At 43.9% G+C, this 25,264-nt stretch overlaps 1 protein-coding gene across 5 annotated transcripts in view; it reads left to right on the plus strand.

The window, feature by feature from the left end:
* Positions 1–25,264, plus strand: part of samd4a (sterile alpha motif domain containing 4A) — a 55,530-nt gene that overhangs the window by 24,780 nt on the left and 5,486 nt on the right. The window contains exons 3-12 of one of the 5 annotated variants that reach the window (XM_034105977.2): positions 5,172–5,768; positions 9,250–9,534; positions 11,577–11,686; positions 12,541–12,627; positions 13,334–13,586; positions 13,679–13,764; positions 14,273–14,391; positions 14,866–15,067; positions 18,048–18,174; positions 23,080–23,163. In XM_034105977.2, the coding sequence (XP_033961868.1) occupies positions 5,172–5,768; positions 9,250–9,534; positions 11,577–11,686; positions 12,541–12,627; positions 13,334–13,586; positions 13,679–13,764; positions 14,273–14,391; positions 14,866–15,067; positions 18,048–18,174; positions 23,080–23,163 (1,950 nt within the window). The remainder of the gene's footprint in view (positions 1–5,171; positions 5,769–9,249; positions 9,535–11,576; positions 11,687–12,540; positions 12,628–13,333; positions 13,587–13,678; positions 13,765–14,272; positions 14,392–14,865; positions 15,068–18,047; positions 18,175–23,079; positions 23,164–25,264) is intronic. The other 4 variants (XM_034105985.2, XM_034105995.2, XM_034106002.2 and 1 more) reach the window with 4 other exon arrangements.

A 25,264-nucleotide genomic window follows, 5' to 3' on the forward strand; every position in this document is an offset into this window, starting at 1 on the left:
GGGGTGCTTAAAGCAGCACCCTTGTCTTGGTGCCAGAGAGGGTGTCAGAGGGCAGAGCACGGACAGGGTGGCACAGAGTTCGCCAGCAGGGAAATGCTGTGTCAGCCCCTGAACAAAATGACTCTGTCTGAGGTTTTAGTGTTTGTGTTTGTCCGACTCTCCTTTTCACTGTTTCTTCTCAATGATGCTGATGTGACTCAACTATTCCCAGCATACCCCTGTCTCTCTGTCTGGCATGGAACAATGATCTAACATCATTTGTTTCACTTTTGCTTTCTCTCGCTGCAGTTTGTATAGTTAGATCTGTATTTGATCTATATGCTTACTTTGTATGGAGCACTCTCATCAGAGATACTTAAGAATGAACTTCCTGTCTGTGAGTCATTTCCCTGTATCAGTGTCATATGGATTTTGCCACAACTGTACCCCTATTATGAGACTATTAGTAGGTCTAAGTCTGCTAAAAAATTAACATGAACCCAGGCTTGCATCAGAGTAACCATGGTAACATTTTGACCAATATTTTACCAGCCACGTATCTTCAAAACATTCTGATGCTAAAAAAAATTACGGGCAAATCTGAGGAAAATTCACTTTGTCTGCGAGCAATTTGTAAGGTCGTGTGTTAACCTTTAGCAAAGTGTGACAAACGTTAAGGCTGACATCAAACTCACAATCAAACTTACTATTTGTAATGCTGAAGATGTGCGTTGACTGTAAATATCTAATGTTAGTATAACGTGTCATACCATCTTTACTTATGAACCTATATCTGCTGATGTTTTATTTTCACTTCTTGAGTCTACGTCCTCTGTGTGGCCAGGTGGATGCAAAGTTCAGAGACTGTGAAAGGAGGAGTGGCAGCGCTGCATTAGTTTCTTTTTAACCGCAGCTTAACCGCTCCCCCGTCACTCCACCTCCCCTCCACTTTTCACTGGAGTTAGTTGAGGTTAGCAGACTTAGCACTTTCCCCCTTAAGGCTCAGGGTAGGAGTCACCGGGCTAGGGAAGAGTCACACTCATGGGAACACGTTGTATTTGGCCTTGTTGTAGTGTGAGACTAATCCTGTTGCATTCAGTTGTGAGTTTGCTGCATTTTGTATGTCCTTTTGAGCCAGTGTTGATGGTTTAATAGTTGGTGTAATAGGTAGACAATTGTGTCTCTAACAGTTGACCTTTGACCTTGGCTAGGTTCAACTACTATGACCCCTCTTTTAAGTGGTGAGAGATGCTGCATGTGTGTTCCCTGTGTGGGGAAATGCTCCCAGGCTGACTCTTTGACTGATGACCTTGGAGTAAAAAGGTCAATTAGCCTCAAGTAGCCCTGACTTCCAGCCGTTCTCGTCTGACTTGAAGACTACACACATATATACATTTAAGGAACAAATACCGAGCTCCTGAATTACACAACAACATATTCCGAACACTGTCATGAGCAGGTTTTTATAACTTTAGAAGTTCCTTTGTAAAGAATAACTTCTCGCAGCCAGAGACATGCAAATGAAATGAATTGGTAAAGGGTTACACGAAGAGTGAAACCTTGTAATTCTATCAATCAATTTGCTGTGAAAAGTCTGGTAATGACAGCAACCACACAGAGCACAGATGTGTGTGTGCATATGTGGGTGTGTTTTGCAGTCCAAACACTAGTAGTATTTGTAGTATACAAGCGGCCGAGATGGGTTTCCTCCGCCGGGTGGCTGGTGTCTCCCTTAGAGATAAGGTGAGAAGTTCGGTCATCAGGGAGGGACTCGGAGTTGAGCCGCTCCTCCTTCGCGTCGAAAGAAGCCAGTTGAGGTGGTTCGGGCACCTAGTTAGGATGCCACCTGGGCGCCTCCCTAGGGAGGTGTTCCAGGCACGTCCAGCTGGGAAGAGACCAAGGGGTAGACCTAGGACCAGGTGGAGGGATGATATCTCTTCGCTGGCCTGGGAGCGCCTTGGGATCCCCCAGTCAGAGCTGGTTGATGTCGCCAGGGAAAAGAAAGTTTGGGGCTCTCTGCTGGAACTGCTACCCCCGCGACCCGACCACGGATAAGCGGGAGAAGATGGATGGTAGTAAGCTGTTAAATAAATATATCAACTTCCTGTGCAACAATATAGAACTACATCCAGCAACATTTCGCATCCTTTCTTAGCTAATGCCGTTGTTGAGAATAATCTAGGATTGTTCATTTGCATGTTTATTCTGCTTCTTTAACCTGGCAATTCTACTGCCAAAGTAAACTCTGAAAGAAATGGTTTCACTTAACTTAGCTTCTTATGGGAATCTTCCCTCACTGTAAGTATACTTACTGTAGTTGTTTATATATATCAGCCTGCATTCCAAACCTTAAATAGGAGTTCACAGGAGAGTGCTAAGCGTTGACCTTCTGTGGAAATGTATGGAGGGAAGAAGTGAGAATGTCTCCGAATAATGGGCGTTTTGTCATCAGTCACTCGCCTGCAGCCCGGCCCGGTCCGTGTTACTTCTACGGACAATTACAATGCAGATTGTTTTTCATGTGATAACATCACTAGTTTATATTTGAGTCAAATAAGCAGGAGTCCTGTGTAGATTTAAAGAAATGTGTGCAGTACACAACAGAGCAGATTCACCACAATATGCAAGTATCTTGTGTTACATCATGTATTACATGTACTCTATGTGAAGGAGGTAAAGTGTATGTAGTTGAGAAATAAAACTTGTCTTAATTCAGCACATGTTGGCTTTAAACTTAAAAACACTTTGAAGGCTTTGAATGAGAGAGAGAGAGAGAGAGAGAGAGTTTATGATCTCTGCGTAACTTGTGCTAGTACAACAACCATCTTAGAAAGTGGAGCAAGTGAGAAGAAACACCTTTAAACGGTGTGGTATGTAAATGTTGGCACTGCACCACTTATGTAAGCTTCTTAGCGTATTATCGAAGGTTTCTGTGTTACATATTGTGTTTTCCAGTCACTTGGAAATAAATGAGTTTAAATCATGGAACAATTCCTGTTCTCTGATGGACCAGGGCTTGCCTCATTCAGAGGAATGAAGGATGACAGCACTCCTGGAGCAGAGGGGAGTTACTCCCTGGCTTCCCTCACACCTCTCCCCCTCTCTCTGTTTCTCCTCTCATTCTCCCTCTCAAACTACTTTCTACCTCAACTTTCCCCGCTCATTCTCCTTCCTTGAACTCTATGTCACCCTCCCTTACTGTGCTCCGTCTGCTGAGCATTAGGACACCCCGCCCCCCTTGACCCCCTTTATGTCACCTCGTGTGATTACCTGACATGGATCCAAAGAGTTTTTCTAAAAAAAAGCGAGTGTTTTTGTTAAAGACAAATCTTTTCGAAAGTCAAAAGGAGTGGGCAACTTGTGTAGGAGTTTACATTTTTACTGTTTTGGGTATTGCCAGGATTTCTGAGCAGTCAGATTCACATTGTGTGGTTTGTTAGATCCGGCGTTGGATGGTTCTTCTTTCCTTTGTTTTATCAGGGAGAAAATGTGTTAACATTGAGATAGATGTTGACCAACCAAGCCTGCATAAACTGATCCAACAATATAACACCTCACTGGCCAAACTATGACACGTGCTCATCTTCCAAAGAGTAGACATCCATAGTATTCTATAATAAACGTGTGTGTGTGTGTGTGTGTGTGTGTGTGTGTGTGTGTGTGTGTGTGTGTGTGTGTGTGTGTGTGTGTGTGTGTGTGTGTGTGTGTGTGTGTGTGTGTGTGTGTGTGTGTGTGTGTGTGTGTGTGTGTGTGTGTGTGTGTGTGTGTGTGTGTGTGTGTGGTGTGTGTGTGTGTGTGTGTGTGTGTGTGTGTGTGTGTGTGTGTGTGTGTGTGTGTGTGTGTGTGTGTGTGTGTGTGTGTGTGTGTGTGTGTGTGTGTGTGTGTGTGTGTTCCATGCTGTGAGTATCTTATCCCTCTATCCTGGTCACTTTTCACGGGATGACATAGAAGTGAACCTTGTTTGGAGGGGTTGGGTCTGTGGTCGTCCATCTGCCCTCTCAGAGCTGCAGCTGTCCACTCCACAGGGCAGAGTGAGCTGTACATCACCACAAAGTAGACTGTGACATTGGGATATCTTTGGACAGCTAGCAGATGTATGTTCTAATTTCACCTCATATGTCGGATTTAGAGAACCTTGTCAGTTAAAAGTGACTTTGGTAGATAATTCATACATGCACATCTCCCATGCAGGAAGTAGAGCCGACCTGCCTTATTTGTGTGAATGTCCAAAGCAGTCGCCCTGACCGCTTGGTATCTATAGCCGTGGTCCCAGATGAGAGGAATGGGCACTGACTCGGACAACAATAGAGTTCCATGAACTCCAAGATATGTATAGAGCTGCCCGGCCAGTATAAGTGACCCGCAGAGCTGTCTGTTTTAAGAAAGAGCTAAGTAGAAGTATGACGCGGCTGCAGTGGGCCTGACATCATCTTTGTGTCTTCTATTTACCATTGGCTAATCCATCTGTCCATCTATCAATTACATTCTCCTTTGCTACTACCTTGAATATCAAACAGCTCAAATCTAAGATCATGTATCCTGGTCAGTCAAGGTCACCCATGAGTGGGGCGGGGCAGGGATGACGTATTTTTGAAAACCCGCCCAGTTTTCTTCTTTTGGAATTTTACAGAAAATAAGCTCTTATGCAAACACACGTTTATGATACCATTACTTACACCTTTTGTTTTGGCGGGAAAATGTCCACATAGTAATACTGCTTTTATCATTTTTGTAGCGCCATAAGTAAAAAGCTAACATTAGGATAAAACAAACTACATCAAGGATAGTGTTGTTGTTTAGTAGTTTTATTTAACCACTTTATTTAACCATGTTTTTAAATAACTTAAAACTTTCAGAAATTCACGAGTGGGGTATCTACTCACATATGTTATGTTGTTAAACAAAACATTGAAATGTATAAGTTTGTGTTAACCAAAGACCTTATTTCAGGCAAACCTTAATACCATTAAAAAAACCATTGACTTTGAGACAAGGGAACCAGAAGTGCTAAAATGTTCATTCATTTAGGAGTTTCAGGACTCATTCCTGCACCACTCTGACAACATAAGGAAAGCCTGACTTAAAGTCATACACTTTAAAGTGATACACTGAAAATGTGACTTTCTTTTAAGCACTGATAACATGTGTTTTATTGGTTGTTAATACCAATTGTGTTCTGTCCCCTCCTTCAGGCGTGATTAGCCAATGGCAAGGAGAGTCTAAGGAGCGTGTCATCTCGCTCGTCCTCACCCACCTCCCGCTGCTCAAACCAGGCAACGTCGAAGCCAAGGGCGAGTACATGCGCCTGCTGCCACGCATCCTGGCCCACACCATCGAGCATGGCCGCCACCTGGAGGAGTCCCGCCAGCTCCTGTCCTACGCCCTCATCCACCCCGCCACCTCCCTGGAGGACCGCTCAGCCCTGGCGCTGTGGCTCAACCACCTGGAGGAGAGGGCCGCTGCCCGGGGAGACTCACTGGAAAGGCCTCCACCTTCGGGACCACACCACCACCACCACCAGTCCACGCCTCCATCCACCCTCTCATCAACAGGATCCTCCTCCTCCACCAACACCTCTTCATCAGGCAACCTCTACTCCTTGCATCACCACCAGCGCTACGGCTCAGACGACCGCCTCAACGGCTGGCAGAGCTCCAGGGATTCAGGGCTGGGCGGAGGCTGGCATCAGCAGCAGCAGGGCTGTGAGAACGGGCACCTCCTTCTCTACCCATCATCCTCTGTGCCCACAACCATCAACACAGTTGGAACTGGTGGAGGCGGTACCACTGGTAAGAAAAGTCTTTTCCTCTATGCCTTCTACTGTATAAGCCATTTCCCACAACCTTTCAATAAATCATGAAATGATCAAAACAGACACACAAAAGGTTGACATGTAAGTATTTTCGCGATTAAGGATATTCTTAAAAAATGATAAAATAGGTAGACTAAGTTAACATAGAATAGCAGCAAAATAAGTAAAATAGTGTTATGTGTCAGCCTAAACAAAACAGTTTGCCTTTTAATATTCAAAAACTAAAAACATCTGTAAAAGCTTTAGTTTGTATAGAACATCAGTATAACTTACAGCAGACTTCAAAATCAAATGGTGGTCTCCAAAAGCATCTAACCTTAAATCCTTAACAGTTACCAACTACAACAAAGTAAGCTTCTTTTAACTTCACAATATAATATGTATCCACACCCAGACCTATATTTATTTTGTTGACAGGCTGTGAAAGGCTCAAAAAGACGTTTTCTCCAGTGCTTCACCATCAAGAGTGTATTTTGTTCAGGTCTCCTCTTTTACCCTCTCTCTTCCTGTCCGTGTTTTGAGGATTCTTTGAAGCACTTCATTATAAGAGACAAGGAACCAGAAAGTCCAACCGGGTTAGTCCACTGTTATCATTGTCATTCACAAATGACAAAACCATATAGATGCAACACAGAATGCCTCAAAACACCTTGGCTCGTACACCTGCTTAAGTTTAGATTCCTTAGTCACAGGTTTAGACTATTCCATAATATTTACTCTCTCTTTGGTGATCGACATTTTTTGCAGGTCTTTTTTTATTTGATTGCCCCACTTTACAGACGTTCTTAAATACTCTACTTACTTTCACATAGTATCATCTTTTCTACACAAAATAACTTTTATTGTAATTTTTTGTCTTCAGACATTTTCTCGGTGTAGTTTGGCTGTGATTTTGGCTACACACACCATCTTTAAAAAAAAACGTGATTGAAAAAGCACAAATTATTTAAAAGTGATTGTATTTGATCTACTTCAGTTGCTTTGATTACCTTGTGTTTTCTGACGTGAAATAGGCTACTTTCCACCACAGACTCTCTCAATGCAAGGTGGGTCCAACCCACTCCACCATCAGAGAACACCTCAGTGCTTACAGCCACGTACTCTGGGCTGGCCTGATGAAAGCTGCTCTGTCCGGGGTGGCCACCTGATTACCCCCGCCCCGAATACATCACACTAGGGTCTCTAAGCTTCTCTGCTGTATTTAAAATCATACCAATCCCATTTGTTATGCTTGATTCGATAATTATAATAATTGTAAGGCAGCACAACAACACCTTTTTTAAATTGAGCTCAATTGCTGATTCCATTAACGTTCAATTTAAGACACAAGGTGCACTACAAACTTACCAAACGCGCTAAATAGAATCTGCACATGAAATAGCCTTCACTCGGAACACCTAATAAGACATCACCTACAGAGGGCTGCACCACACGACATATAGAGGGCAGGGCTGTTGAAATTGAACATAACTATGGTCAGAGCAAGATATTTCCAGACAAGAATGCAAGGGCTCTGTGTTTTTTTCTTCTGGGAGATGAAAGAAACAGCTGAGGGTTTATAAATAAAGGCACATTTAAAGCCCTGCTCACTGCTCCAAGAAAGACCCTCTTGTATTTCTGACTGCGAGCAGCTTCAGTCCCACACACAAGACCTCAGGATTTCACAATTGATAAACTAGAGTTACCCCAGCAGAGGACTGGTGGACACAGTGAGCAGAGGCTAATCAATTTGAGTGTTGGACTACCTAGAACTGGAATGAACCTGTGGACATGTAGTCTAATGTAGATCAAAGCATGTACAACAAAGCCATGAATACAGTTATCATTCAATTCATAAATATACAACATAGAAACAATTCCTATCAGTCCTGATGGAGATTACAGGGGTATGATGGTCCAGCTCCGTCAACCTGTATGCTACTGACACCACATCCTGTTGACCCCCCACCCATACTCTCAACCGTCGCCCAAGCCCCAGCAGCACACCCATCCTTTCCCTTGTAAGGCAGCCTTTGTGGGAGACTGTATTTAGGGAAAATGGCTAATATTTAGGGACTGGAACTTGTAATGTTAGCTGGGCACCTATTTTAAACAGGGCCCATGAAGTCCTATACATAGCGCTAACAGTAAGAGCACCGCATATAGGACGAGGAGGAGAGAGCCTGGAGTATTGGTGGCAGTTTACCCCGTCAGAGCAGCGGCACAAAAAGCTCCCTGGCTCTCCACCTTTTCTTTCTGTTCACTTCCCTCAGCAGCAATCATCAGGGATGTTAGCTGCTTTTATTGGGTTTCAAATATTGGGATTTCAGTAGCTACCTGGGTTTAGGCCTTCGTCGTTAACCCTTGGGTGCATAGATTTAAATGATTGAAGAAGATGAAGAGAGAAAAAAGGGAGATTTGTCATTATGTTATATGTGTTTGAGAGTTGGTTAAGTCAGGACGTCAGCAGGTGCAGACATCCGGAGAGTTGTGCGTGTCCCCTGATGTAGCGTCCTCCCTCCAGCTGTCTCTATTCAACTCAGAAACAAATCTAGGTTTATATTTAATGTCAGAGCTTTTTTAAAAGTGAAGTTGTAGGGATCTAAGGTCAGTCATGGAAAATCAACTATGCAGTTACCATATGCGCGGCAGCAAAATGTGATTTGACCTGCTCTAGAGAAGACTGGCATAGTTAGGAGGATGAGCAATTCTACAAAGTAAATGAATGTTAACCAAAGGGTGTAATTATTTTTAAAACCAACACTTTCCCACTTTTATATTATTTTCTATCTAAAAGTACAAATTCATCAAAGACATCCGAGTCATGCTGGACATTTGTATCTGATTAGAGAGACTTAGATACACTTTGTAAAAGGTAGATGACTTCCTAAACAATGTATTAGTCCTCCTTCATGGTCAGACCGTGACTGAACAAATGATTTGATATACTTTATTTACATTACACTCCCAATGTGATACTTCCTGTCGTTGGTGCTATATTGTTTTACTCAACGTGTGCCCGTTGTCCCCAAATGTATTTGTGTGATGTGAGGCTCCGGCAAAGAACAATTGTTAACATTAATATAATATTTTAACTAACTCAGATGGACACTATGTTGTGTGCAAAAGATGTAGGGATGCCCATGCTCGGTAAAACATGTACAGGGCTAAGTTACGTTTTAAAGTTATCATGATGTGTTGAAATGTAATTTTGTAAAAATGTCGTTTTGGCCAGAAACTTACTGTTAGTGGGTTAGGGTTATTGATACAGTTGTTTAAAGATATCTTCAGATTAATACAATCTAAACTTGAGAAAAGGGGAATAATGACAAACCAGACAAATGTACTTAATATATAAAGTGTTATTAAATACATGATTGAGTCAACAGCGTGTTTTTTCCAGTAGGATATCTTCAGTCTTAGCCAAGCTCTGTTTCTCAGCCTGCTCCCACCTGACTAGCCTTATTGTTGTGTTGTAGTCCTGACGAGTGGAGGTGGCAGCCAGCAGCACAGTCCCCTGAAGCGCTCCGTGTCCCTCACCCCTCCCATGAGCGGCCCCAGCAACCAGCCTCTGGGTCACGTCTGGCTGTCCCAAGAGGACCTACGTTCTGCCAGAGGCCCCGCCCCAGACCACGCACCTCTCTCCCCCCAGAGCAGCATCGCCTCCTCTGGCAGTGGGGGCAGTGAGCATCTGGAGGAGGCTGGTTTAGGAGGTTCAGGTCTGCATCGCAGTTCCTTCCACGATGAGGGCAGCGGCATGAGGGGTGTGTATGAATGACCAGTGCGCCGTTTGTAGTGCAGTTCACTCCAGTTCACATCCTGAGATGAGATTATGACATTCAGATATTGGGGTTCAAACTTGCCTAACTCGTACCCTCGCACACACTGTTCAAAAGCACATTTGCAAGGGTTTTGACAAACTACTATTAACAACTATAAACCTTTTGTAACAGCCATTCGTTCAGATATGCTGTGGCTGCTTTCCCTTGGAAAGGTTTACCAGAAATGCGTGAAAAAGCACTGCCTTTACTGCTATTGCAGAGTAGAGTCTACAAGATGTCTTCTTTGTCCATTTTTAACAAAAACTCTACCAAGTTATTACAATTAGGCTAGTTTAACAATGGTCAAATATTTGTGCGAACATTTTTAAATGAAACACATAGCTTTTAACTTAAGAAGGTAAAACATTATTTAAATCCCTCCCTCCAGTGTTCAGTTGTCCTCTTAATAAAAAAAAATGTACGATTTAAATAGTTTTTTTTATATTCTCGCCGAAGATAGATGCGGACAGTTAAGTGCAGTCTGGAGAGAAGTGGATCAAATGACAGGCATCAAACTTCTCTATTAGACCCAGGTTTCTTACAGGGACAGACATGTTTCGTGGAGAAAGGTACATGTGTGTGTGCCTTACAGGTGTTCAGCTAGCGGATCTTAAAGCTGCAGATCTGTTCAGAGCAGTTTGTCCGGTGGAGTACAGGTCAGAGCTGCGGCCCCAATAAGGCTTAGGTGTTTGCTCTCTGAGCTGGAGTTTAACTTCTCAGTTAGCGTCTGTCGTTCTTTTCTGTAAACAATCATGTTCATCTTGTCATGTAGCTAAACAGGAAAGCAAAACTAACATCTTCAAACACCCACAAGAGGACAAGCTCACATTTGTCATTTTCTCTTTCTGAGGAAGAAGGGGACACCATTTCTTAGGTTTTCCCCTGAAGGGTGTCGAGTATCAGGAGGGGAAATAAGGTTGACCGAGCATTACATTCTTAATGTGCAATTATTGTACAGACATTATTGTGTAGCAATAGGGATTATGCAATATCCAAATTGCATGAGGATAAGTTTAGTTGTGATACAGAGAGGACCTGGCTTAGAGGTATTCTTTTACAAAAGATCAGCCCGTGAACTTAAACATGGTTTTCTATGAAAAGAGAATTAAGATGCTCATTCATGATCATTCACTCCAATATCCTCAATTATGTTGCATATACAATATCAGGTGAAATAATCACAATGACTTCTTTCAAATCGCTCAGCCCTTAATCAAAGGCTCTGAATCAAACAACTGTCTAATAATGATCAAATTAGAACTAGTTTAAAGTATGTTTTACTTTAGTGGAAGTGCGAGGTCTGGGTCTTTCAATGCCACTCTACATCCCTTGGAATGGGAGGACACGTATTTATAAAAGACTTCTTCCGGTCAAATGTAATCCTCAGATCAATCCAGAGCTTCAGAACAATAAAGGAAACATGTGACCATGTGTAAATGCAGAACACAAAAGAGAAACATGCATTCCTTTCCTAACTCTAATCTCACCTTAGAGAGAAATGTTTAACTCTACATGTAATCAGATATAATTGTCTTATTGATCCATTGTCTTTCTAAAAGCTTATATACACATCTGATAAATACATTGTACAAGGGCTCAAGATATGCAATATAATGATACGTATTTATCAGAAAAGATGTGTTTGATGATGATCGATTGATGGTGTGATTGAATAACGCATTACGTATTTGGTCCACCGTATTCTGTATGTTAGCTTATTTTGCGGGACCGATATATGCGTGTATTTTTAATTTATTCTGTAGGATTTTAAGGTTGACATCTAAAGATGTATGTCAACACTATTCTCTTTAAGTTTTTTTGTTTATTATGTATATTTTATGTATGTATCTCTACTCCATAGTGTATTTGTATTTACAACAAAGAAATAGCACGTATGTTGTATATTGCTTACGGAAGTTATAATGTCCGAATGACAGCTTCCCGATGAAATGATCATATCATAATAATGGGTCTTCTGCCCCCAGATGTTCCTGCGTGGCTGAAGAGTCTCCGTCTCCATAAGTACGCCGCTCTCTTCTCCACGATGACCTACGATGAGATGATGTCACTGACCGAAGAGCAACTTGAGGCACAGGTTTTATATATTTACACACACGCACCCACAGTTAGTTACATCTAAATTGCATCAAATGTAAGAACTTTAATTGGCAATAGTTGTCACAGTAAACTTTCTTTTCTATCCGCTGATGTAAATAGAGAAGACATTTGAATATACTGTATGGTAATACTTGTGTTAAATGCATGGCAGGAGATAAGAGCAGAAACATTTACATAGTATGAACAAAAAGAAAAATATGGACCGGTTTTAATCTGGCTTATTATTTAAGGGATGCAATGATGTAACAAGCCAGGTCAAGATGTTACTGTTGGAATAAATGATTCTAATGTAGCGATATCTGTGTTTGAACTTGGAGTTTTGTCTGAAAGAGAGGATGCAGCTAAAATTAAACACAGCCCAGCCACCGGGAAGCTGTATACTTCCTCCAGGTGCTGCGAACTCTTTCTCTATCCGACCCTCACATGATGCTACACACAATGGATTACATTGACTGATATTGGCCCGATCTGGAAATACACAGATTTTCAGTATCAGTTCTTAATGTGACATGTTAGAAGAAGCATCGACATATTCTTCATGTTGGTCCATTGTAACAGATGTGTCTTGGGATCGGTGTTACCCACTTCTGCCCTCCCAACCAAAGATGGGCGGATTAGTTACTTCACTGGCTGCGTCTCCTGCTGTTACATTTTCCGCAAAAACATCTGCCTTCCTGTTGTTGAATGATAACAAGCCGGACAATTTCAAGAAGCTTTACCCTCCATGTTTGCAAACTTCCCATCTCTTTATCGTTCACACCAGCTATCAGTCTACAGCTCTTTTTACACTGTGCACAGAGATGTTTGACACATAACCTTTTCTTCCAACAGAAGGTCACTAAAGGAGCAAGGCACAAGATTGTTATCAGCATTCTGAAGCTCAAAGACAGACAGAATCTACTTCGCAGCTTGGAAAAGGTCAGTAACTGTACTACATCATCATCTTCTTCATCTTCTCACCAAAAAGATTGCATAAATCTTCTAGTCTTACCCTTCGTTATTTGAACTTTGGGGGTTTTGTTGATTCATTTATTTTTGAATTGCACTTTTGTTTTTGGATATTGATCTCCTTTCTCGAGTAAGAAGGGTGGTCATTCTGAGTGGGCGTTATTTATCCGAGATCCCGGAAGGAGAGTTTTGGGCTCCACATGTAAACCCATCCTCTTCCCCCCACCCCTCAGCCCTCCATTCAGCCTTCAAAGCAAGACAATGGCGCTCAAGGGCAAAGCACAGGAGTGACTTCTTGGGCCGGCTAAATTCAGGCTTAACCTTTTCACCAGCGCTTCATTTCAAAATGTGTTACCGCTGCACTGGTAGGGCTGCGGAAACGAGACACCTGTTGCTTGGTATTTTGGGTTTACACAGACTCCGGGTGGGAGGAAGTCTGATATCACGGACACAAGTGGCGAAGGAAAACCACATGTATGTATTTCTGGTGTTACTTTATTCTCTGCTCTATCACATGGCCGTGTGGATGCTATTCTCATCTGTTCATATTCTTCATGTTGGCCCATAGCATAACAGATTTGTCTTGTATGATTGTGTTAAATGTTTCCTGTTGTAGTTATTTTCTTCCTTTTCATAACCCTTTCTTCCTCCTCTTCCCTCCTATCGTCTACCACAGGATGTGTTGGAGGGCAGTAATCTGCGCTCGCCCCTACAGGAGCTCCATCAGATGATCATGACGCCTATCAAGGCTTTCAATGGTGGCGAGGAGGCCTCCATGCAGCGGGCCCTGCTGAGCCCCGAAAGCAAGAGCGCAGCGCCGGGCTCCCACCTGACGGGGGTCGGGGGAGGCGGAGGGGAGGCTGAGTCGAGCACAAGCGTCATCGCTGAGGGGGATCTACCCGGCCAGTTCACCCGTGTCATGGGCAAAGGTGGGCTGCATGCACCAGCTCTCAGGTCAGATGGTTTTCATTGACTTAGAAAGATTTGTTTTATCACAACGTCTTATTTCCATCCTTCTCAGTTTGTACCCAACTACTGGTGTCGAGGTCAGACGAGGACAACATCAGCTCCTACCTACAACTCATCGACAAGTGCCTTATACATGAGGTAAGAAATGACCACATGTACATAAAGCACATCATATACTAGGAACAGACCGTGCGGGAGGTTTAGTTTCATTCTAGAAAAATCATGAAAGAGGAAATGATTCCTATTGTCCCACACTTCACCTTCACTTACTGGTTGCTTATCTAATACCTGTGACTATTTATCTGCAGATGTTGGTGAACATAATAGGTCTACCCTAAATGCCTCTACATGCAGACATTGACATACCTTCCTCGTAACTATATGTCAGAACAGTATTGTTGTGTTTTCTGTCGATATTAACATTAAAATCTTGAAAGAAAAAAATGATATAATTTTTAGAATCTGAGTTTGAGTAAATGATCAGTTGGATTACGTTGAAATGAATAAATGTGCATTGTGTATTATGATGTTTTGTCAAAGCATAGAGTCCTTTTCTGCAAAGAAATGCACCTGAAAATCCTCAGCAGTCATGCTTCATTTCATCCCTGATTCGTACTCCCTGCTCTCCCCTCCCCCTCCCTGTCAGTCCTTCACTGAGACGCAGAAGAAGAGGCTGTTGTCATGGAAACAACAGGTCCAGAGGCTGTTCCGGTCCATTCCAAGGAAAACTCTCCTCGACATGGCAGGGTACCGAACGCAGAGGAGGTAAATCTCACGGACATGCAGTATCTCTTCTCCTGGGTTATACTGGCTGTGATGAAACACTTTTAATCAAAGTCACTTTAACTTTTATGAAACAATCTGAAAATCAAGGCTGACAGACATATGGAAATAAGTATTGTGCTGAATGAATTAAATGTGAAAAAAAGATATTCAAATATAATGAAGTTCACTCATTACATTTATTTCCTTTGTTCACATGTCTGCGATTACAAAAGCAGTATCTGACTAAAATGAGAATAAACGTGAACGACTGTGAGATTTCGACTTCCGCTTCAGTAAAGAAAGTTAGGATTATCATTTAATCATAAATTCACAAACAAACTTGAGGTTCTCAATGTTCATCTCATTATTTGTGAACCTTTCTGAATGTCTATCTTCTGTGTTCATCACACATGTTCCTGTGACCAGGATCCTAATGGATGTTTACCTGCATCTCTTTGTCTCGTCCTGCTGCAGCCGGTTCGGCCAGTCTAACTCTCTCCCCACCGCTGGCTGTGTTGGGGGCAGCGTGTCGGCCCGGAGGAGCCTCCGTCAGTTCCAGATGCCCTCCAGGAGCTTGCCGGGTGCCAGGCTGGGCCTGCTGGGCAGCAGTGGGCTGCTGGGACCCACACCCCGCAGCTCCAGCAGCACACCCACCGGTCCCAAGCAGGGCAGACAGGTGGGTCAAACAAGCAGAACATAGGAGGGATGAGAGGAAACCAGCAGGGAGAAAAGGGACTGTCAGGCAAGAAGGGCAGACAGTATTACAAGTTATATAACGCTTCAACTTCTCAATCATTCCTGGAAAATGAAACAATTTATTAGTATATCTTTACATTACAGATTTAGTATATATGACATCAAAATAGTATGGGAATATGGGATATAATTGTTATATAAGTGAATAGCAAAAACTTTTACGGGTTTCGTTTGAATCCATAGATAATATAATGGATATAATGTTTATAAAATGATGGTAGCCAAAAATTGCAATTTCCAAGAACTTAATATTTAATCTTCAAGTTGTATTTTTATTATGGATTAACGGTCAAAAACTGAAATATTCCCTTTTGAGAAGGTGCAACCCGAAGATTTTTGATAAATGAACAATGAATAGTTTCAGCCATAAATGATGAATGCTTTGGTTCTGACCGCACAGAGCGGTGGTCTTTGGCAGTATGGGGAACACACTTGGTTTAAATGCTGAATCTTTTTGATATGGTGTTATCACTAACTCCAGCATCAGTTGAGGCGATGCAATGAGGGTGGGTAGTTCAAGGTACTTTCTACAAGGCCTGTTCATCTTTCTAATACATAAACCTTAGCTCCACTAAACCGGACTGCTGAATGGAAGGGGTGTTCGTGACTGTAAAAGGAAAATGTAGAAATGCATAATAACACATTCCAGGATGTTTACAATATCCTGGGCAGCAGAATTCCTCCTTCAGCACGTATTCTTTCTGAAATAGACTTTTGATTCCATGATGAAATAAGTGAGGGGTGAGGAAGAGGAGAATGAAGTGAGGTGGATGGAACTTGTAGGCAGGACACCCCACATACCAGAGGCCCTGCGTCAGTGCCGAACACTGAAACAGGAGGAGCTGTTTCAGGCCCATTCTGGCACCCTTCAGTTTGTGCTGACCCAATCCCCCCCTTCTCTCTCTCTCTCTCTCTCTCTCTCTCTCTCTCTCTCTCTCTCTCTCTCTCTTACGTCCCTTACAATGGGAGGAAATACCTCAGTTCCTCCTCCTCACACTGGACCTTCTTGTGTTGGTTGTAGATGTGTAGAGAGAGAGAGGAGAAGGATGGTGGGAGGGAAATATGTGAGTCATAGTTTGGGAGAGGTGGCTCTGATGTTGGAGGAGGGGCAATGAGAGAGTGAGAGCGTATATGAGTGCATCTGAGAGAGAGAGGCAGTGAGAACAGTGCACAGGCATTTCCTGTTTTTCCCCCGGCCCGTGGCACTGCAGGGCCACGGGGGGGGGGGGGGGGTCTGAGGGAGAGAGGTGAGAGGAGGGGCGTGTGGTAGTGGTGACGGGGTATAATAGGCAGGTTACAGTGAGGAATTCATGCGGTGAGCATCTGAGACTGTCATTAGGAGTGGGCTAGACCTCCAGACAGGAGCGTGGGGGGGGGGGGACATGTTGAAGAAGCTGTGGCCTTTATCCATTCTTATATATTCCATACACCTCTTTGATCAGTGAACGTAGAAGGGGGAGAATCTGTTATTATTATTGTTGTATTTGTGCATCAAGTTATTATTTTGTTATATGTCCAGTATTTGAATAACCAGAAGATCCACAGGTCATAAAACAAGTGAATTAGAGCATCCTGGTGCACAACTATTGTTAGCGTCCAATCTCAAACAAACTGTATAACAATAGGAAAAGTCAATGTGCAGCATATGCTAATAACTTGCCAACTTCTCTACAACAAACTTGTAATAGAGCCCAATGCACCCTGGACATTTTTTTAATTAGTTTTGTGCTTGATCTAGCAAGTATTTAGGATGATGTCTATTTTCCAAATACAATTGCTCTTTAATTTAGACAAAACTTGAATTTAAAAACAAGAGTCCCCATAATGTTTTAAACCTCAAAAGTAGTGATCCAGGGGGTCCGCGGGGTCTTAAAAAGTATTAAAAGTTGATAAATCAATTTAGCGAAAATTAAGGCTATTAAAAAGTATTAAAAAGTATTAAACGGCATTTTCCAAGGTATTAAGAAGGTCCACAGCAACGACAACATGAAACACCCTTTCATTTACTGCAACGACATGTCGGGAAACCCCCTCAAGGCGGCCCCATGCATAGCGTGCCATAAAATGCTGCTTCTTATTTTAAGTTTCGTTGCCTTGCTCCGCTCTGTGTGTGGGGTGGGGGGGGGGTTATCTGCTATATTAAGAACGAGAAAAGTCTGAACATATATATTGTTTTTTGTAAACATATGACAAATGTGTGAGGGTGATGACGTCAGAGCATCGTCCTCTGTGCCGGGCCTAGCCCCGGACAGCCCCAGCCCAATGTAACCCCTGGGTATTTGTGAGGGAGCTCCTATATGGCATTACCCCGCTGAAGCTCATGAAGTTTCATATTTCAAAGTTTTGTCAATTGTTTTGTTTATTGGTCAAATACTGGTTTCTACTGGTTTCTGAGGAGTTCTACTGGAATGAAAGAGCACAGAAGCAACAAAGCAGCATGCTGCATTAACCCTGACCTTCACAGAGAGGGTGAAGTTCATGTGGAGAGGAGGCTAGTCTGTCTGCACTCTGTTTAGCTAATCAATATAGTACATGTGAGGTAAAGTGTGTCGCCAATGTAACCGGTTAGAACTCGAAGTTGCGATGAGGTCTTAAAATGTATGGAAAGGGTCTTAAAAAAGGTCTTAAAAGGTATTAAATCAGACTTCAGGATTCCTGCATATACCCTGTGATAAGGGTGCCATTTTATACAACCTGTTAGTAGGTTTGATTTGTTATCCAAGCACAATTTCTATGTTCATTTTGACGACACAAGCAGACAATGGTATGTCCTTCTTGTCTGTCTCTTCGAAAACTTAGATTCCGTGAAAGTAGATAAGTGTTTAACTTTAACATTAGTCTTGAAGAGCCATTGGCATGTACATGAATCTAACTTCATGTTGTTACATTGTTGTCCTTAGGGTCTGTGGTTCGCCAACCCCGGGGGAAGCAACAGCATGCCGAGCCGGACCCACAGCTCCGTGCAGAGGACGCGCTCGCTGCCCGTTCACACCTCCCCACAAACCATGGTCATGTTCCAACAATCCGGTATGAAATGAATGAAAACATGTTTAACATTTTTATTTATTGTAGTTTTTATATAGTTATATAAACTGTCTAAATATTTCCATTGCAACACCACAACTTTTTTCTTCCTTTTTAACGCTTTTAAGGGGTGTTTCCATAATATGTTCATGTTATATCAGTTCGATCATGCGTTTGAAGATTTGGATGACATCACTGACCTTAACTGTATCCGCAAGCATTAAAGTTCTCTATAGGGGCCTGTGAGACTGGCCTGTGAGACTGGCCTGTGAGACTGGCCTGTGAGACTGGCCTGTGAGAGGCCTGTGAGACTGGCCTGTGAGAGGCCTGTGAGACTGGCCTGTGAGAGGCCTGTGAGACTGGCCTGTGAGAGGCCTGTGAGACTGGCCTGTGAGACTGGCCTGTGAGAGGCCTGTGAGACTGGCCGGTGAGACTGGCCGGTGAGACTGGCCTGTGAGACTGTCCTGTGAGACTGGCCTGTGAGACTGGCCTGTGAGAGGCCTGTGAGACTGGCCTGTGAGACTGGCCTGTGAGAGGCCTGTGAGACTGGCCTGTGAGAGGCCTGTGAGACTGGCCTGTGAGACTGGCCTGTGAGAGGCCTGTGAGACTGGCCGGTGAGACTGGCCGGTGAGACTGGCCTGTGAGACTGTCCTGTGAGACTGGCCTGTGAGACTGGCCTGTGAGAGGCCTGTGAGACTGGCCTGTGAGACTGGCCTGTGAGACTGGCCTGTGAGAGGCCGGTGAGACTGGCCTGTGAGACTGGCCTGTGAGACTGGCCTGTGAGACTGGCCTGTGAGACTGGCCGGTGAGACTGGCCTGTGAGACTGGCCTGTGAGACTGGCCTGTGAGACTGTCCTGTGAGACTGGCCTGTGAGACTGGCCTGTGAGACTGTCCTGTGAGACTGGCCTGTGAGAGGCCTGTGAGACTGGCCTGTGAGACTGGCCTGTGAGACTGGCCTGTGAGACTGTCCTGTGAGACTGGCATGTGAGAGGCCTGTGAGACTGGCATGTGAGAGGCCGGTGAGACTGGCCTGTGAGACTGTCCTGTGAGACTGGCCTGTGAGACTGGCCTGTGAGAGGCCTGTGAGACTGGCCTGTGAGACTGGCCTGTGAGAGGCCTGTGAGACTGGCCTGTGAGAGGCCGGTGAGACTGGCCTGTGAGACTGGCCTGTGAGACTGGCCGGTGAGACTGGCCTGTGAGACTGGCCTGTGAGACTGGCCTGTGAGACTGTCCTGTGAGACTGGCCTGTGAGACTGGCCTGTGAGACTGGCCTGTGAGACTGGCCTGTGAGACTGTCCTGTGAGACTGGCCTGTGAGACTGGCCGGTGAGACTGGCCTGTGAGACTGTCCTGTGAGACTGTCCTGTGAGACTGTCCTGTGAGACTGGCCGGTGAGACTGGCCTGTGAGACTGGCCTGTGAGACTGGCCGGTGAGACTGGCCGGTGAGACTGGCCGGTGAGACTGGCCTGTGAGACTGGCCGGTGAGACTGGCCGGTGAGACTGTCCTGTGAGACTGGCCTGTGAGACTGGCCTGTGAGACTGTCCTGTGAGACTGGCCGGTGAGTGGCCGGTGAGAGGCCTGTGAGACTGGCCGGTGAGACTGTCCTGTGAGACTGTCCTGTGAGACTGGCCTGTGAGACTGTCCTGTGAGACTGGCCGGTGAGTGGCCGGTGAGAGGCCTGTGAGACTGGCCGGTGAGACTGTCCTGTGAGACTGTCCTGTGAGACTGTCCGGTGAGACTGGCCTGTGAGCGGCCTGTGAGCGGCCTGTGAGCGGCCTGTGAGCGGCCTGACCAAGCAAGGAGGCAGAGGCAGAGGCAGAGAGTGGGCATTTATTACTCCTTGTGGTACATGACACAGCCTCAATCTTACTGTCTCTTGTGAACACAGTCACCAGCAACAAGGATCTCACACACACTACCAGGAAACACAGAGCCTAAATACTCACAAGACACAGGGGAGGGGGGAGGGGACAACACAGGGCACCAGGTGAACACAATCAACAACAATGAAGCTATACAACCCGTAACGGAGGCCGAGATCTATGGGCCGAGAGATCACCTCCGTGACAGGGCTGCTGGTTGTTAAATGTATGTGTCCTTTCTGCAGGTTAGGGCTGACAATGTAGGTACTACACGTTTGTGATTAATCATTACTTTCATGAATGGAATTGTAGTTCATTGTAGAATTGTAAATGTAATTATTGTCTTGCTTTTTTAGAGACCATTTTAAACCTCACATAACATGCCTCTTGGCTCTACATCTGTAAATGACCCCCATGACACATTAGATTCTTTAAACCCCCTTGTCCCACAACACCACTAAACAGCGAGGTGCTTTGAGGTGCACTTGACCACATGTCTTTGTAGTGTAAACATAAATGCGTTTGGAAGCTGTCCGACAAGGACATAACAGGAAACTACGTCATCGAAGCGAGGAAATGACGCATGGCTTTGTTTTGTTTCTTCTGCTTCTCTCTTATTCAGTTGATTCTCAAACTGCTTATACAATATAATAAATTAACAACATGAAGCTTACTGATATTACCCAAGACCAGAAACTCTCACTCCACGGGAACAAAGTCCAGTAATAGAACAAGCTGGGCTTCCTCCACTCTTGTCACACACACACACACACACACACACACACACACACACACACACACACACACACACACACACACACACACACACACACACACACACACACACACACACACACACACACACACACACACACACACACACACACACACACACACACACACACACACACAGCAGACATGTTCTCTTTTTAGAATGAAGAGGGAAAACATATTTTAAAAAATCAGGAGGGAGGAAGTTAGAGGGAGAGAGGAGACTGTATGTGAGAGAGGAAGAGATAGAGGCAGGCAGGCTGGAAGGGAGGGAGGGAGGGAGGAAAGAGTCGGAGGAGTCTCACAATGAGGGTCTTTGTGCAGCGAGGACACGGCTCCCTGGCCCACTTTCCTTCTCTCCCTGACTCACTCCCTTTCTTAACTTTCCCTCCCTCTTCCTCTCCCATCTCTCCTCCTTTGACAACTCTGCAGAGTCATGCACTCGTAGCAGTCACTCTCAACAGCTGTGTCTGGGCCAGATAAACTGATTTGAAAGGCTAGACCCCCCCCCCCCCGCCGCCACGATCCCCACCCTCCTCTTTGCATATATCTGCAATCAGTCTTCCTCTCTGCCAACAGATAGACTTATTAAGTGAGAGAAAACGAGGGGATGAAGGAACAAATGTGTGTGTGTAGGATTTTTTTTTGTGTGTGTTTGTGTCGCTGTTAGTCTGTGTGGACAGGGGGAGGGATGGGTGGGGCTGGGGGTGTTGGAGGGATTTGGAGCCTATAAATAGTCCAGTGTGGACTACTGGGCCTAACTCAGCCTTTCTCTCTGGCCACAAGGGATTTTCGCTGCCCGGCGTGTGTTGAAGACTCAGCTAAGGTCTAAATGGCTGGAAGGGTTGCTAGGCTGTACTGTGGCCCAAATACAACCCCCCCAACACACACATACCCTCACCTCCAACCTCAACCCAACCCTCTTAAAACAGTCTCCACCCTGTTCACAGCCGACCGAAGCTATCAACTGAGAGCTAAAAGAATCAAATGAAAAAGAAAGTGGGGGCTTTGACTTTTGTGTAAAGTCTGATTGATCTCATTGCTGATATAAAGATATTAATATAGATTCTTTCGTTGTATCCTAAAAATAAATACTCTGGAAAGAATTATGTTGATATTGATGTTCAATTATTTTCTGAATGAATGAATTCAGCGAAATGTTGAAGACCAACGTCATGCGTGGAGTTGCTTGTTTTGTCTAACCGACTGGTCAAAAAATATTTCAAACAGGATTGCTTTTAATACATATACTGTTGACTCATTCCTTTTTCAACTCATGCTTTTAACTCTTACCAATTTCCATTGTCCAAATGCATTCTCTTTTCTCCCATCTGTCACCATGGCTTTGCTTACATTTGTATAAAGAGTGACTTCTTACTATTGCTTCTTAAACACAACATACATTATTGTTATTTTAGACATTTCTGGCCCCACAAATCTGCGTAGCTGCTAGTATGATTACTCATCACTCCTCCAGTGATCCAAGGCCCTCAGGAGTAGGAGATGTGACTTAGCGGTGCCATAAGATTAAGAACGTGTTCTTGATTTCGGTTGGGGGGAAATAATTGAGTGTACTGGCTAATACTGGATTAACACTATTCTATATATTCAGTAGTCTATAGTCTGTTCCATTGTCTTTATTAGTCATCATGGCATTTTTGAATATCGAAAGTAAGATCTGATCATATGAGTGACAGATAGTTAGTGATATTTCATATAGCCATGCAATTAAGAGAAAAGAGCATCAGTTACTTTCTGTTATTTTGAGACGGTGAACTCAATCCGGTCTCAATCACTACACACAAAAGACGACGTGATCCGGCTGTAATTGTTTGATGTAGCATGTGTCCCAGTGCTGGAGTTAGCAGTGTGGTATAATCTGATTATAGAGTCTGCACTCTGGTCCAGTGGACGGCATTGTACCAGTGGACTGATCTGACTGTACTTATGTTGTTCTTTGCCCACTCGTCCCCCGGTGCCGTTTTAGCATTATTATGATTCTGCTTGATTATGATCCAAGGCCTGATCCAAGAGTGTGAGAAGTCGTTCAACATTGTTTTGCAGCCTTCACCACATGAGAAACGAGTAAACCATGAAAGCATGAACACTGCCCTGGACAGGGTCAACTGCACAATAATTGACTCGACGAAGTTCCCTTTACCTGCTACTGTGACAATCATAATCAAGATATTTTGTTAAAATCATCTCTTTAGTCCGAATATAAGTGAGTCACTAATACTGATGTTGCTTCATGTTTGCGTTTGCTACTACAGATCTTCAGCTTCCAGTGACAGAGCCAGACATCAACAATCGCCTTGAGTCTCTGTGTCTGAGCATGACAGAGCACGCCTTGGGAGGTAACAACGTTTTGACTCTTATTATTAATATGTTAGTTGTTCATTAGCATGTGATGCTCCCCACCTGTCACCCTCTCTCTCTCTTACATTACATGAGCACTATTTTGCGATCATAGAGAAATGTAGTTCTTCAATACGCAGTACATGGTCATCATATCAGTCAGGTGTCTGGTGACTGCAGACTGCAGTGTCTGTCCAACTGAATTATCTCAGCTGTTGAAAAGGAATCCACTTTGGTTCCAGGCTGCAGTGGCACGGTTTGATTTGAAAAGTTTTTTCAGTTTCAATTTCCTCATTTTGTGGCCAGGATTTGTTGTGACAGAAGTGCACAGGTAGCAAACAACTGGATGAACCTTGTAGTGTTTATACCACACTGTATGTTGTGAAATGTCCGAGCTTCTGTTAGCCGATCTTACGGGCTTGTATCATACCCCGAGTTAAACTTGTAAACATGATACTTTCAGCTTCAGTTATAACATCTTTTGTAAATGCCAGCAGTTGGATCCGACCTAGACACTTCTGCGTTAACTTTTAAAACCTAAAGCAAACTATAAAGTGTCCGAACATCATATCAGTCAGTCAATTAGTGAAACATTTTAACAATAGCTCGCCTAAGTTGATCTTAAAAATAAGATCAACTTAAGCTGACTGTCCATTCCATCATCAGCTTTAAGTCTGGAGGTGTTTCACCCATCAATCATTTCGGACATGTTGAAGGGCTTTGCCTTATATTATATATGTTGGTGAAGTTTGGTTCATTAGTTCCAAAAGTCTACAAGTTTGAAATATTATGGCAATTATTTTAATTTCGGTAGGAAGTTCAGCTCAAAAGGTGAATAGAATGTGACGATCCACAGACAAAAGATGGTTGGAGCCTAGTGCCAACCTCAGTGCTGAAAAATGAAGCCACCATCCATATGCCAAAAACTGCAGTTCCTTCAATCCCCATTCAAAGTGAAATGCCACATTTTACAGCAGAAATAAACATGTTTACTGCCTGGCCTAATTCTTTAGATAATTTCCCCACTATTACAACTGTTGAGTGGGTGAATGATTGAATAACTCACCCATATAAATGATATTATTTAAGTTACTCATTATTTAGGTCGCGGTTTGTTTGAACTGAGCCGGGCCCTCCTCAACTCCACCAACTTTTGGATTAGTCGGGATTAAGGCGCTGTCGTCACTGACAAGATGGCATTGACCCGAGCCACACACATAAAGAGAGACGACATCTATTATTGGTGCTCTTGGTTTATAGCAACATGGAAACCACTAGAAAACAATCTTTTCAAAGCTATGGGAATTTGAAAACCCTTAAATGGCCAACACTATGAAAATGCCTGAAAACACATACAGAAAACCTAGATTATAGTGTAGTTGACATGGCATACATCGAGGCAGTCATTGGCTGACCTGGCTTGTGCAGAATATTCCCATACAGTGAGTTTCAGTCTGGGTTAAAGTCAGTGCCAACTCCCCCCGTCTCAGAGCTGGACCGAGGTCAGGACAGTGGGCCTCAGTGCTCGGAGCAGAGCAGTGGACAAGTGCTGCTTTGTGTGTGTGTTGGAGGAGGTTGTGTGTTTGGTGGAGAGCAGAACCAAAGAGTGTGTTTAAGTTAGGAAAAACTCAGACTTCCCCTCCTTCTAGTCTTTTGCACACCTAGCCGGCTGTGGTGAGCTTCACAAACACGACTTGGAAATGATTTGAAACACAATGTATCATGGGTACAAGAAGAAGAATGTGGATGTTTTATAACGTCCATTCTTTATGTTTCTGTGTGTGGCATCAACCCACCCTTTCAGTGTCGTGATGGAATCAACTGTTCTACCAGTGTGTAGCTTGATAACATTATCCTGCGAGCCACACCAGCAACCTGTTGTTTTCCTCTGCACTGCTCGGTCAGTATTTATACAGATGTGTTGTTCTCCCATCATGACAGTGTGGGCTCCGGACCCTCACTGTTCACCAAGTCAGAAAACGCCTCAGGCCTTCCATCACTACTACTCTTCATATCAGATGGGATTTAATAAAACAGAGCTTAATAAATAACCTGTAGCCAAAGAGCGATGGTTAGAACGTGGTAAGAAGAATGTACTGC

The sequence above is a fragment of the Pseudochaenichthys georgianus genome, chromosome 3 (assembly GCF_902827115.2).
Source record: "Pseudochaenichthys georgianus chromosome 3, fPseGeo1.2, whole genome shotgun sequence".
Taxonomy (NCBI): domain Eukaryota; kingdom Metazoa; phylum Chordata; class Actinopteri; order Perciformes; family Channichthyidae; genus Pseudochaenichthys; species Pseudochaenichthys georgianus.